Genomic DNA, 13,920 nt, shown 5'->3' with positions numbered 1-13,920 from the left:
TAGAATTTCGTTAGAACACCCAACAAAGAGAAACATGGCTCTATCTGTTGAAACCCAGGCAAGTTTAATTTTATTAAATTTTTGGAACTTGATAAGAAGTGAATTCCAAAATTATTCATATTTTTAGGTTTCGATTGCAATTTCATATTTAGCCACGGGGAGCTTTCAACATGTCGTAGGAAGAGACATTTACCATCAAGTCTCACAACCAACTGTTTGCAGAGTACTTGCGAGGTTTTTGGATGCAATGTTGCCTCACATCCGGACTTTCATTTGGTTTCCAACAACGAAGGAAGATCAACAGAAAAAGAAACTAGACTTTTTACGGAAAAAAAGATTTCCAGGTGTTGTTGGAATTATCGATGGCACTCACATTAATATTTTGAAGCCAAATGTAGAAAATTCTAATGTTTATCGGAATCGTAAAGGAAAATATTCCATTATAATTGAAAAACGGTTATTTAATTAAATATAAGCTATTCGAAATATAACTCTTTTTAGATAGTAGATGCCAATCGTGTTGTTGAAGACATTGTTGCCATGTGGCCAGGTTCGTGTCATGATTCTATGATATGGCGTAATTGTGGTGTTAGAAACGGTCTACAAACTGGTGAGATTGACAACAATGCCCGAATTCTTGGTGATAGCGGGTATCCTTTGGAACCATGGCTTCTTGTGCCTTTTTTAAAACCAAATAACGCGAAAGAGCAATATTTTAATAAGCGCCTTCGTAAAGCTCGTGTGACTGTTGAAAATTCTATTGGAGTTTTGAAAAGTCGTTTTCGTGCATTGGATGATACTGGTGGAAGTTTGATTTATCAGCCGGAGAAGGTTTGCAAAATGGTCACAGTAGGTGCTATGTTGAACAATATTGCTCTACGTTTGAAATTACCCCTTCCTGATGATGAAGTTGACCCAGAATCTGATGATAATACTGATGATGATCATGATACAGATGATGAAAATGAGTGGTTTCCGCCTGAAGTTGCTAGTGATGCTCAACTTACCAGGATGGGTTTTGAACTTCGCAAACAATTAACAGAAAATTTATTTAGGCTTAACCGAAGAAAGTAGAGAAAATGTAAATTTTTTCCCAAAACTCAAGTTTTATTTATACTTGTATTAAAAGTTAGAAATGAACACTGAAAATGTAATAATAATAAAAACTTAATAAAAACAGCATGTTTTATCTATTTGAAACTATTTCAGAAACTGAAAACAAGTTTACTTATGGGATCTTAGTGGCACAGTTTGACAGGGATCTTTGCACTCGTCAAAGCAAACTTGAATTCCAGAGGCTTTGCCTTGCAACTCTAATTCAAATTTTTTTATATTAACCAAACTTCCCAAATGCATGCCAATGTTTCTAAGTGACTGGTTCATTTCTTCAAATTTACCACTTTGTATTTGAACCTGGTTTGACATATTTATTAGTTAAGTGTTTATTGTTGTGAAGTGATTGTCTATCAGCTCCATCAATTGTTTTACTGTTTCTTTGGTACCTTCTTGATTTTGCAAAACTTTCTTCACGACAGAAGGAGCTAAGTAAGGTTTCATTTGTTTGTTTGTCATAGTAAAACAATTGGAAGGACTCAGAGTTTGCAAACCAGAATTGTTTTCAGTAGGCCTAGAAGCTTGGTGTCTAACTGGTGAGAGATTGGTTGAAATGGGTGTAAGAGATCGAATAGGGGTTATAGAAACTGGTGTAATTGGAGTTCCATTAGTTGGTTGGCTAAGAAACGTTGGAACTGGGGATTCATGAGATCTAGGAACTTCTCGCTCTTCCTGGTGATAGCGAGACTGTGCTAAGCTAACTCTGTTTGAACTATTAGAAGAATAAAATTTGTATGTATTTTTTTGGTTCAATGCTGGGGTTAGAATAGACTGGGAACTTGACTTCACGCAAGTTTGATTTGAGGAAAATAAATTTCCTAAGATAAATATAAAGAAAACAATTAGTTTTCGAAATTATTCAAGACAGGTAGTAAGATTACCAGATTCAAAAGTAAAGGAGTCAAACTGATTTAGATGCGGAGGAGATGGATTGTCTGTGAATAGTTCCTTCCTTGTTAAGTTTACAGATTTATTTTTTTTAACACTTGCTTTGTCTTGATTTTGCCTAGAACGTGAACCCTTACTGTCTCGCGTTTGACTCTTTTGAGTTTGATTTCGGGAAATCACATTTCCTAAGAAATATATATAAAAACAATTAGTTTTCAAATGAAACCGAAATCATTCAAGACTGGTTGTAAGATTACCAGATTCAGAAGTAATGGAATCAAACTGATGTAGCTGAGGAGGTGATGGACTGTCTGCAAATAATTCCTTCCTTGTGAACTTTACAGGTTTATTTTTTTTAACGATTGCTTTGCATTGATTTTGCATGGAACGTGAACGCTTCCTTTCTTGGTTTTGACTCTTTTGAGTTACATTTTTAAGAACCACACCAGAATGACCAGGTTTGACCGAGTTATTTTTAGCCTGAAAAATGTAAACCATTAACAAAAATTACAAACCTTTTTGTTAAAAAATATTACCTCTTTTTCAGCTGCAGGTTTCAAATATTTGTTGTGGCAAGCTACTCCCCCCGTTGCAAAAGAGTCAACTCCTTTTATTCCAAATACTGAATCTTTTCCCATAAGATCTAATACTTTATTTTCAAGCTCAGTTAGTGGCTTGGCCTTTGATTTTCCTCCACCTGTTTGAATTCGATCCTGACTGACAAGCTGAGCTTTCTTTTTTGTTCTTGTCTTCAGATCATTCCATTTGTTCCTAGTATTCTTTCCAGTTCTTTTAACTCCCAAACCTTCAGCGGTTATTATTAGGCCTACTTCTGCCCAAGCTTCTTTTAAATCCAAATTAGTCTCATATTTTCCATTTGGTTTTAATTCCCCTCTCACTAGTTCTTTTCTACTTTCCAAGCATCTTATTAGTACTTCCAACTCTTTTGGATGCCGATTTTGTTTCCTCGTCGGATGACATTTTTAAGGGAAAAACGCGTTACTAAAAACAAAGCGCGCCGCCCGCTTTTAACCGAACTTGGATCGTCTGCTACAGCCTCTCTTCTGATTGGTCAAATACGATTTCCGGTTTTTTTTTAAAGTAAAAATTTGCAGAACGCATTTTTTGTTATATGAATTCGCGTTGTATGCAATATTTTTCGTCGTCCGCAAAATTCGTCGTACGCAATATTTTTGCGTACGACGTTTATGAATTCCCCCTTAAGTCTTTTTAAAACAAATCCAGCGACATAATATAATACGTCAAGGTTTTATTTTCGTGTGCAATCCCTGTTTTCGAAAAATTCTTTGGAAAGATGTAGCTCATCTCTTAACTGGTCTTCTTTTTCCTTCTTCTTAATACTTTTCATCACAGACTCCTTGACGCCAATTCTTAACTCGACCATTAATTTCTGGAAAAACACTTGCAAAATCATGCTAACACAAAACTTTTTGGAGGTACAAGTAATGTTTTGAAATGTATGAAACGCTCCAAAACTGGTTTTTAACTTGCAACGAACATCTTCGTCTAGGCACATTTTGTGTGTTTGCATGAAATAATCCTCACGTGATTTACTGGCCAGGAGATCCTTCGTAATAAGTGAATCAAGAACATTCTTCACTTCTAAGTATATTGCATGATATTTATCCTCCTTTAATTTATTTCAGTCCCTTAAGAACACACTAGCCTCCAAATGGCAATAACTTTCCAAATCATTTTCAATGTGGTCTAGTGTTTTTTTTCCATGTAATATCACAAGTACTTGAATCTATTTAAGTAGAAAATTTCTTATTTCAATATTTGTTGTTTAAAACAAAATATGAAATTATAACGTTTACCTTTTCTTTCTCTGTTCGCCATAATTTCCACCAAAGCTTTGCGCAATTGAAGGGCCTTAACCGAAGCAGAGTACGTGCAGACGATAATTTCTCTCGCCGGAAGTAGCTAACGTAGGTTAGCGAGCGGCCAATAATATCACACTTTCCATTCCTGGGCTTTATATTCTTTGATTGCCCCGTTGAATCGCGAGCTCGATTCGTTGAGTCAAATTTCCCGATGAACCCCCCCCCCCCCCCCCGGATACGACGACCAATGGAATGGTCCAAGGCCAAACTATCGCGGCTGAGAGAGCCGAGACATTTCGCAACCACCGCTTTAAACCGATATATGTTTTCAAGCCCATAATAAAAATCGATTCGTCGGTGCGAATAGTAAACCCGAAATTTAACGACATAGTTTAGTCGAATCAAATAGTGGAAAATATCTTGCACGGTCCTACTTCAAGGTCGTTTGACGTCGACTTCGCGCTTTAGACATGGTCAGCTTACAAAATTGGCTCTGTCCGGAAAACTAATGGTGTTAGAAAACAAATTATCGAAGGTAGAGATTAGCTCACTTGTCAGACTAAATGTGTGACAACGCCCGCCTGTCGCAATAAAATGTCTGAGTTACACAAAAAAATCGGGTCAAGATAAACGTTTCTTCGCTTAGTCATTATATTGCAAAGATACATTTTTATGTTGAAAGGTTTTGTTTTGAGCCTGAGGGGCTACTCTCGAATTCGTGGCCCTGGGCCCTGGCCCAACGGGCTCAATGGGAAAGACGGCACTGCATTAGCAGTTATACTACAGTGCTACGGGAATAAATTAACCTTAGTTTGTATAATCAAATCAATATGTGTACCTGATTACGTGCCATATTATTATCTCTGCTACAGCTAGAACTTTTAACTTCGCCCACGTGGAAGGGAACTAATATAGTAAAGCTAGGTAATAGTAGTTGTAGGGAGCTATCGGTTAGCTCGCGTGGCATGAAGGGCGGGCCACCACCCTTCTGCGCCCTTAAACCCGGCCACTTAGTAAAAGGCTTTATAAGTTGCAAGAGGACTTAGGCCTGTAGTGGTGACTTACTTGGGTATTAGCTTAGCTGATTATTATTAATATTTAAGGTACACGAAAGGAAATAATATACTTTGTAAGTTGGAATTAACTAATTATAATAAGTTAATCGGATATATTTTATTGATTTAGTTTACTTGCTTTGATATTTTTCTAGGGGTACAATGATATTTTTAAGGGGGCACAGATAATAATTTTTGAGGGTTGCGATGGGACCTGAATGGGTGGAAGTACGTATCCGTGCAAGACTAGTGCGAAATTAAACGAATGCTCTACTCCCCTTATATTATCGCTTATATTCGCCTAGTACTTGCAAAATGGTTGCAAAATCGTTATACTTGACTTTTGAAAGACGCGGTGGAAAAAGTGGATAATTTTATTTTCGATTTCTTTCAAAAGTCCTCTCAGGTAAATTCTCATTCTTCAAATTTAATTTCCAAACACCCTGTACAATAAAATACGGCTGAGACAGAATAGTTTTTCAGTTGGTCAAGTTCTCACTTAAATTGGCCCAATATAAAAGTCAAAATTTTCACTATAAGTTGCAATGGACTGCTGACATATAGGGCACTCTGAATGTTTATTAGTTTTACTGATATCGGCAGATTTCCGAGGATAGCCAGAGTTCCTACACAGTACTGATGAGCCCCAAAAGGGCGAAACCGGTCTACTGTTGGATACTCTGGGCTAAATTTTGACTTTTGATATAAATATCTTAACGTTGAAATTCAACGGAAGCCCAAGCGTAAAAGATGTCTGCTGGATAGCGACCGCCATGCAATAATTGGTGAAGAATTTCACTATAAGTTGCAAAGGACTGCTGACATATAGGGCACTCTGAATGTTTATTAATCTTGAAGTGATTTTGTATTTATCAATAATCTGGAAGTGATTTTGTATTTCTCAATAATCTTGAAGTGATTTTGTATTTCTCAATAATCTTGAAGTGATTTTGTATTTCTCAATAATCTTGAAGTGATTTTGTATTTCTCAATAATCTTGAAGTGATTTTGTATTTCTCAATAATCTTGAAGTGATTTTGTATTTCTCAATAATCTTGAAGTGATTTTGTATTTCTCAATAATCTTGAAGTGATTTTGTATTTTCAATTAAATTGAAGTGATTTTGTATTTTCCATAATCTTGAAGTTATTTTGTATTTTCCATAATCTTGAAGTGATTTTGTATTTTCAATCAAATTGAAGTTATTTTGTGTTTTCCATAATATTAAAGTGATTTTGTAAATTTTTTTTAAAACTGATCTCTTCGCAACTTCGTATATGGCTTCTTTGTCTTCAGCATGTACGTCCACTCAGGCCTTATTACGGAACAAGGCCAAATACTGCGGTCTATATAGAATTGGTACATGTTTAAAGCGCTCCCCATTGAAACTCGTCTACCAACGTTGGGTTCGGCTCTCGTTCACTCCATGAAGCAACTGGGAAACCACGGTTGGTTTAATCTTTACTTTGGAGAATCGCCAGAGCCATTCGGCAATGAAGCCTCCTTATTGAAAACTTATTAACCTGTTTTTATTATTTTGTGTATTTTTCGTATAATAAAGTTTTTCACATCTTTTAAAAAATATATTTGGTATTTTTACTAATCCGGCAATGATTCGTATTTTTAATAAACCTGCAGTCATTTTTTAAAATCCTTCTGAGATTTTGTATTTTACAAAACCACGAATAAAAATCCAGTCATTCCTTGATAAAATGCCCAATGTTTTTATATTTTGAAAAACGACCCTCAATTTTTAAAAAATTATAATTAAAAAACAAAATTCACAAATCCACAAAATTGAATTGAAAAATATAGAAAATATTTCGAATAATTTCACAATCCTTCAAATTAAAAAGTAGACTCCCCAATTACACCAAAAATACAAATCAATGGAATATTTACAAGTGCATTACCATTTTTAAACACCCAGTTAAAAATTCGACTGAATGTAGAATCACTATTTTCAAGTCTGATACAAATTGTCATCTACAAAGTCTACAATTTTTTTTAGTTTATAGTTAGGTATATGATCGAGCAGAGTAAATATAAAATGTGTAAAGACGTCGCCTTCTTCTTAGCTCAAAAAATAACGAATTATGCGAAACGTCTGTAAATGAAATCAATGATTTTGGCTGGTACCCATGAACCCACCGACCGGAGTACATATTGACCTAAAAAAGACAAATTATCCACCCTACTTTCTTTGCGGGTTACATAGTGATAAAAATTCGGTTCCTACCTCTAAAAAACTAATGTTTCTATTTGGATTTAACGTTTTACGAGACACAACATAAATGAAAAAGGCCTATTTTGCATTAAAAATTGCCTATTCGGAAATATTGACACCTGGACAACAGCGTGGCGCTACAGTCGATCCAGTCTATCGTCACCTCGCGAGTGGTCACTACGCCAGTTTCCTTCGACCTGCATTAGTCGGTCATTTTCCACATCGCTCCCATTTCAATTCGGCCGATTGATTAAGGTAACCACGAGTTCATCAACTTGTTAATGCGTGAATTTCATATTAAAATTCGAGGATAAAATAAGCGTAAGTGTTTCTAGCAACAAACAGCAGTGTTCTCAAACATGGACAGAGTAACGCGTCTGTCATTCCAGAAGTTGGGAACCAGGTTGGCTTTAAAGACTTCTATCAATTTGGTAAGTTCTTTAATTGAAATTCCAATCGAGTTACATAACGTTGCTTGCAAACACTTGATGGAGTTCATGTTGAAACTTCTAATGCCCTAGTTCTACTCTCGAAAATATAAGAACTGGAGCACAACATTTTAAACAGCCTCGGATCTATGGAATTGAGTCAGTTAAACGAAGTCGTAGTAACGCTTACGCGATGAATAATTTTTCGCTTTTTGGTTTTACTGTAAAATCTAATTCTATTAATCTATTTATCTCTATAATTGCTACGTATATTATAAGGCCCTTGCTATTAGAGATGGTAATTAATCTACTCAATTTTTCGAAAAACGTTCTTTACTTTAGAGCTTGTTCCCATCTATAATTTATTAATGGCACATGAAGCTGAATTCAATAAACGATAACGTCGTCAGAGAACCATTGAAGAGTATTATAATTCGACAACTTATACTCTTCTTAGTGAACTTTAACCTTAATTATATATCCCTTGTAAAATAAGTTGTAAAAAATGACAATAATTAAAGTTATTGTCGAGTTAAAGAACGAACCAATCAAAGCGAGGGTACTTTTATGTCCCGCCTTTGGGTTTAAATGTAGCTCTAGTATCTTGTGTTTATTTATAAATCTGTTGGATGGCCAACTGTGAGACGTAGGCCTAATTTTATTATGTCGTGTCTTGCAAATTCTCAAACAAGTATTAAGATGTTCACTTGAAATACTGAAATCAAGAAAACCAAATAATTGGCCATCCTCGGGTGGGTGTCTATTTCGGGTAAGGCTTATTTCCAAAGCGGGTTTCTACCAATCATTTAAAGTTCGACCCTCATGTGACCTGTCGACAACCAGGAGGCGTTACGAAGAAGTTAACACTCCTAATAATTTATTAATACTACATTTATCAATATTTATGATCTATTATACATGACAATTGGGGTGACACCATACGTTACCGCACTGGGTGGCAATAACCTCTGTGACGCTATTGACTCCATACTTTGAAAAAATATATCATCAAATTTAAACCTGAAATTTTATTATTTAAAGCGCTTATATCGTCTCCAGAGGTATTTGACGAATAAATTTTACAAACAATTCGTACTAAACATTTTGAACGTTGACGGGTTGATCTAAACTCGAATTTAACTGGCAATAAAATAAAAGATTATCTAAAAGGTTTTTCCGGGTCACGATTTTATATTAAAAAGGCGGTTGGTAGGAAGGTCAAATGCGTGAGAGAGGCCACGAGTGGCAAGACTTCTTACTTCTGGTTCCTTTTAACTCCGGTGACTTATGTGCATTTCAGCCATTGGGATTGATCATGGCGACATTATCCCGTCAGGCTCTGTGGCTCCATTACCCGAATTCTGATCCTCGCTTGTTGCACCACTACAACGCCGCTCTCCTTTGCATGAGCCTGGGTACTGTTATCATATTTGCCACTGTAATAGAAGTTTTTTTGGTGAAATTCGGAATAAGGTGTTACAAACGTGTCATAAAAACGGTGAGTATCGCGACAGAACCACGGGCGGCTCCGGCAGGGATGGGAGGTTGCAAAAAATTATCTTGGGTTGGAATAAAGTCTCCATTAGACGCATCAATAAATCGTCCTCCCAATAAATCGCCAAGAAGTAAAATTTCAGAGAGCCAGGACCTGAAAGTCATTGCTTGTTAAAATAATTTAAATTCTTCACCTTTACGGCGGCAACAAGCGTTCCCCGTGGCGTACCCTTTTAACCAGATAGCTTTTTTGACATATTAAGGCTTGGCAAAAACACTTTTTGTTTACAGGTGAAAAGTTTCCATTATTTCCACAAGCACTATATAGACAATACCTTGCGGGCCCTGGCTCTCTAGAGATATTACTTCTTGGCGATTTCCTGGGAGGATGATTTATTGAAGCGCCTTATTACCCTTCCCTGGAGCTCCGACTGCTGCGGACAGTTTATTTAATAAGATATATCCTCACATTAAGGTTTCGAGGTTGTCACTGGTCTTTGCATGCCTCATTGCGGTTACGGGAGTTTCAACTATGATAATCGCTCACGCGGTAGGTCATTGTACTGTTTGTCTAAAAACCATTTGGTTTTTTGTAACTATTAATATGTTGACTGTGATGTTGCCCTCTAAACACCAACATATTTTATTAATATAATTTAAAATCTTGGTTTTGATTTGAATTAATTTAGTTTTGACCAATTACATTGAGAGAAACTCGCCACCAAAGCTGGTTTAGAGAAAGTGTCACCGTTGCTTTATTACTAGAAAAGTATGCATCTGCAGATGCATACTTATGTTATTGGCTTGAAACTTGCGTACCTTTCTTAAGTATTGTTTGTGAAACTATTCCACCTTTAAAAAAAATTAGGTTATTATTGATCCCAAAGTATATAAATATGGTATTATTTAACTCTTCTGGATACGTAACGCTTAAAAACGATAAATATGTAAATTACTGTTAACTTAAGATATGCTAATGGGTAAGGATGGTACACTATTTACCAAACTCTTTTATCCAAGATAATTATTTTTCGATAAAATGTAGTTCCACCTAGAAATGGCATTTCGTTAATCTCTCTCAATATTTTCAATTTAACTAATAATTTAGTGCTGTTGAATTAAAATTGAATTTAACGAATAAAATGTCATCATTAAAAATAGTTAACTTTATCATGTATTTAGTCAAAATACTTTTAACCATGTCCCGACAGATGCCATTTTTGGCTCAATTTAATTGCGAGTTCATGTTTCTGTAAACTGGTCGACTCATGGGTTCTCAGTAGCCTGTATATATATATATTTTGATAATGGTAATAACTGATTAGATTCCTTCCCTTTGATTAACAGTGCCAAGATCTTACCAGAGAGGTTGGTGTGCGGCAATGCATGGTAAATGGTTATTGATTATTATATTTCGTTAATTTATCTTAACTAAAAAAGGCTTTGTTTCAGCAAGGGACGGATGTGCCTCTGATGGACAACGCCGCTATCAACAGGTTAAAGAAGGAGTGCCGAGCTCGCACGTGGGATTATTTGACCATTTGCGGCTGTTTTACTTTCGTCGTCGCCATTAAATTCGTAAAATCCGTTTTCATTAACATAATTATCTGTCCTCGCTCACTTTACTCATAATGTATCTGTCCTCGCTCACTTTACTCATAATGTATCTGTCCTCGCTCACTTTACTCATAATGTATCTGTCCTCGCTCACTTTACTCATAATGTATCTGTCCTCGCTCACTTTACTCATAATGTATCTGTCCTCGCTCACTTTACTCATAATGTATCTGTCCTCGCTCACTTTACTCATAATGTATCTGTCCTCGCTCACTTTACTCATAATGTATCTGTCCTCGCTCACTTTACTCATAATGTATCTGTCCTCGCTCACTTTACTCATAATGTATCTGTCCTCGCTCACTTTACTCATAATGTATCTGTCCTCGCTCACTTTACTCATAATGTATCTGTCCTCGCTCACTTTACTCATAATGTATCTGTCCTCGCTCACTTTACTCATAATGTATCTGTCCTCGCTCACTTTACTCATAATGTATCTGTCCTCGCTCACTTTACTCATAATGTATCTGTCCTCGCTCACTTTACTCATAATGTATCTGTCCTCGCTCACTTTACTCATAATGTATCTGTCCTCGCTCACTTTACTCATAATGTATCTGTCCTCGCTCACTTTACTCATAATGTATCTGTCCTCGCTCACTTTACTCATAATGTATCTGTCCTCGCTCACTTTACTCATAATGTATCTGTCCTCGCTCACTTTACTCATAATGTATCTGTCCTCGCTCACTTTACTCATAATGTATCTGTCCTCGCTCACTTTACTCATAATGTATCTGTCCTCGCTCACTTTACTCATAATGTATCTGTCCTCGCTCACTTTACTCATAACTTATAGTATTCAAATAGTACATGGTTCCTGTTGAGCTAATGTGAGTATTCCTCGGATTACTATTAATGTAGCACAAATCAGAAGTTGTTCGGAAAAAGTAATCCCCGTTTTACAATTGAGAGACCCCAAACATATTCAAAGGCCTAATACTGTTTAACTAATATCTTGCGTCTAATTTCGACTTTTGTGTGTCCGTCAGTGGATAGACAAGTGGATTTGCTTGTCGGTCGTGGACGAAATCCGCCAACTGGAAGACCGCGACTCGCCGAGATATTACGACGCGGTCGTCTATTTCGGGAACGTCGACGACACTGACCAATGAACAAAGCGAAGAAACAAGGTTGGCAAGTTTTAAACAAAATGTTTAAAACAAGTGTTTAAAACACGTTTAAAACAAATATTTTAAACAAACACCAATTTGTTTTAAACGTTTTAAACTATCTGTTTTAAACATGTTTTTTATAAGGTAAAGTTTCATTGTTTTTTTGTAATATTTTGGTTATTCAATATGAGGGAAAAGGTAGAAAAAACCATTCCAAGGCTCTAAGAAAGGTAAATTGTATTGATAACGGCTAGTTGGATTTTAAGATTATCTGAAAAGAGCGACTGAAAGGGCTCGATATGATTTCATAAATTTCCTACCAGTGCATAACCCTACGAACGCATTGAATTTTGTCTTTTTGTTTAAATAGTATGTATATAGCGGCCAATATATACATCTACTTGGGACCCTACCTATGCACGAGATAAGAAACACGGCCGGTCTGGACAGATCGGGTTAAAACCAACTAGGCAGCACTCCTAGATAAAAATTAAGGGATTCGGTCGATTTTTTTGAAATTTTATGAAGTGATGGAAGTTTTAAGATTATAGAGGTATCTAAGTTCTTATTTTTATAACATTGTTTATTTGTGATGATTTATGACTGCAGACGGGCACATTTCAGTAAACCAAAACTAAAAACCATGTGTGGATAACTAGCTATTTTCCCTTTCTTAGTACTATGCGACCAAAAATTCCAGGATGATAGCTATATTGAAAACTCTACTACAGGTTAGGTAGTATTTGCGTGGGGCATCGAAAACCCTTAGGCCGTCATGGCCCGTCAATGGTTGGTCAACAACGCTTAGCGAAATTCTTGGCTAGTTTAAATAAGCGTGTACTCTTTGGATCTTCGCCCTGTGAGTTTATTTATAATACCATAAGTGGCATAATTACCCTAAGTGTGCCAATAGGAGCCTTTCCCACAGAAAATCTTCAATTAGAGCTGGTTCTATAAAGACCAAAGAAACGTAGGACTCGCAAATTTCGTCACTGGAAATCATGACGTCATTTACGTCACTTTCGTTAAACAAGGTATCATTGAAAAATTCATCTTATTGACACACTTAGGGTAATTAGGTCACTTATGATAATACGTTTAATGATACGTAATATTTCTTTAAATGAGTTTACTCGTGAGTCTGATTCATAAGTATAATGAATAGTTTAAAACGTGTTTTAAACATAGTTTTTTATTGTTTATTATGTGTTTTTTAATGTTTGATTTAAAAACAGTTTAAAACAATGAATCTTGTTTAAAACAATAAAAAACATTGTTTTTGTTCTTTTTGAAAAAAACAAGGATTTTGCCAACCCTGCGAAGAAAGGACTTGGAATCCAATTTTAGCGTACAAACAGCTCTTGAAAATGCAAGAAACTAAATTTAGTTTGCAATATTATTATATAAATTTTATATATGAAAAAGTAAGATTATTTAGGTAAATGATAAATTTTAACAAAAGTGAAATTAAAAGTACGTACTATTTACTTTTAAAGATTAAATTTAGGGAAATTTGAAATTTTATGTATGCAATATATGTAGAAATATAAAAAGGCTATACAAAAGAAGTATTTAAAGCTATATTATAGCCTAATAAAATTGAATTTTAAAAACTAATTTCCTTAAGAAATTTATCTTTTTTTCAAAGAATGCTTAACGTGGATTTTCAGTATAAATTTGTAGCTTACGTAGCCCAAAATGATACCTTATTTTCCCCACATATTAGAAGGGGTAGAGTTTTTAATCGAATTAACCATAATTTCCAGAGTTCCGCTAGGGAAAGTCAATACCGTCGCTGATAAACTCATGTCCCCTCAAAGTTTCGAAAACCCGCCACTAGAGGTCTGCTTCTTAAGGGGGAAGAGTACTGTGTTCAGTACAAAGTTAGTGAAATTTAAGCTAAACGTCTACAATTTGCACCTAAATTAAGAATAATGTATTGTATAAGGAATGAATCTTCATCTAGTGCTAAAAATATTTTTCGTAAAAATATGACCAGTCACTATTTTCTAATTTAAGTTTTCGCCAATGTCTTTAGAAACGTTTTTCAAGCTAAAATGTTCAACGATAAATCACACCAAAATAAACATTATACCAAATGATAAAGTTTGGAAAACTCGAGTGATTTAATGTAAT

The 13,920-nt window shown here is 35.4% G+C and overlaps 1 protein-coding gene across 1 annotated transcript; it reads left to right on the top strand.

Annotated features, from left to right (window-relative positions):
• The first annotated feature begins 7,218 nt into the window (after nucleotides 1-7,218).
• LOC149954503 (uncharacterized) lies at nucleotides 7,219-11,798 on the top strand. Its single transcript, XM_090170360.1, has 7 exons — nucleotides 7,219-7,382; nucleotides 7,463-7,558; nucleotides 8,856-9,053; nucleotides 9,525-9,599; nucleotides 10,397-10,438; nucleotides 10,502-10,627; nucleotides 11,662-11,798. Exons 2-7 carry the CDS (start codon nucleotides 7,487-7,489, stop codon nucleotides 11,782-11,784), a joined length of 636 nt encoding a protein of 211 aa, XP_090026486.1. The 5' UTR covers nucleotides 7,219-7,382; nucleotides 7,463-7,486; the 3' UTR covers nucleotides 11,785-11,798.
• Nucleotides 11,799-13,920: the final 2,122 nt, after the last annotated feature.

The sequence above is a fragment of the Leiobunum rupestre genome, chromosome 3 (assembly GCF_980474605.1).
Source record: "Leiobunum rupestre chromosome 3, qqLeiRupe1.1.hap1, whole genome shotgun sequence".
NCBI lineage: Eukaryota > Metazoa > Arthropoda > Arachnida > Opiliones > Sclerosomatidae > Leiobunum > Leiobunum rupestre.
Note: the sequence above shows the minus strand (reverse complement) of the source record. Positions and strands in the feature narration are given on the sequence as shown.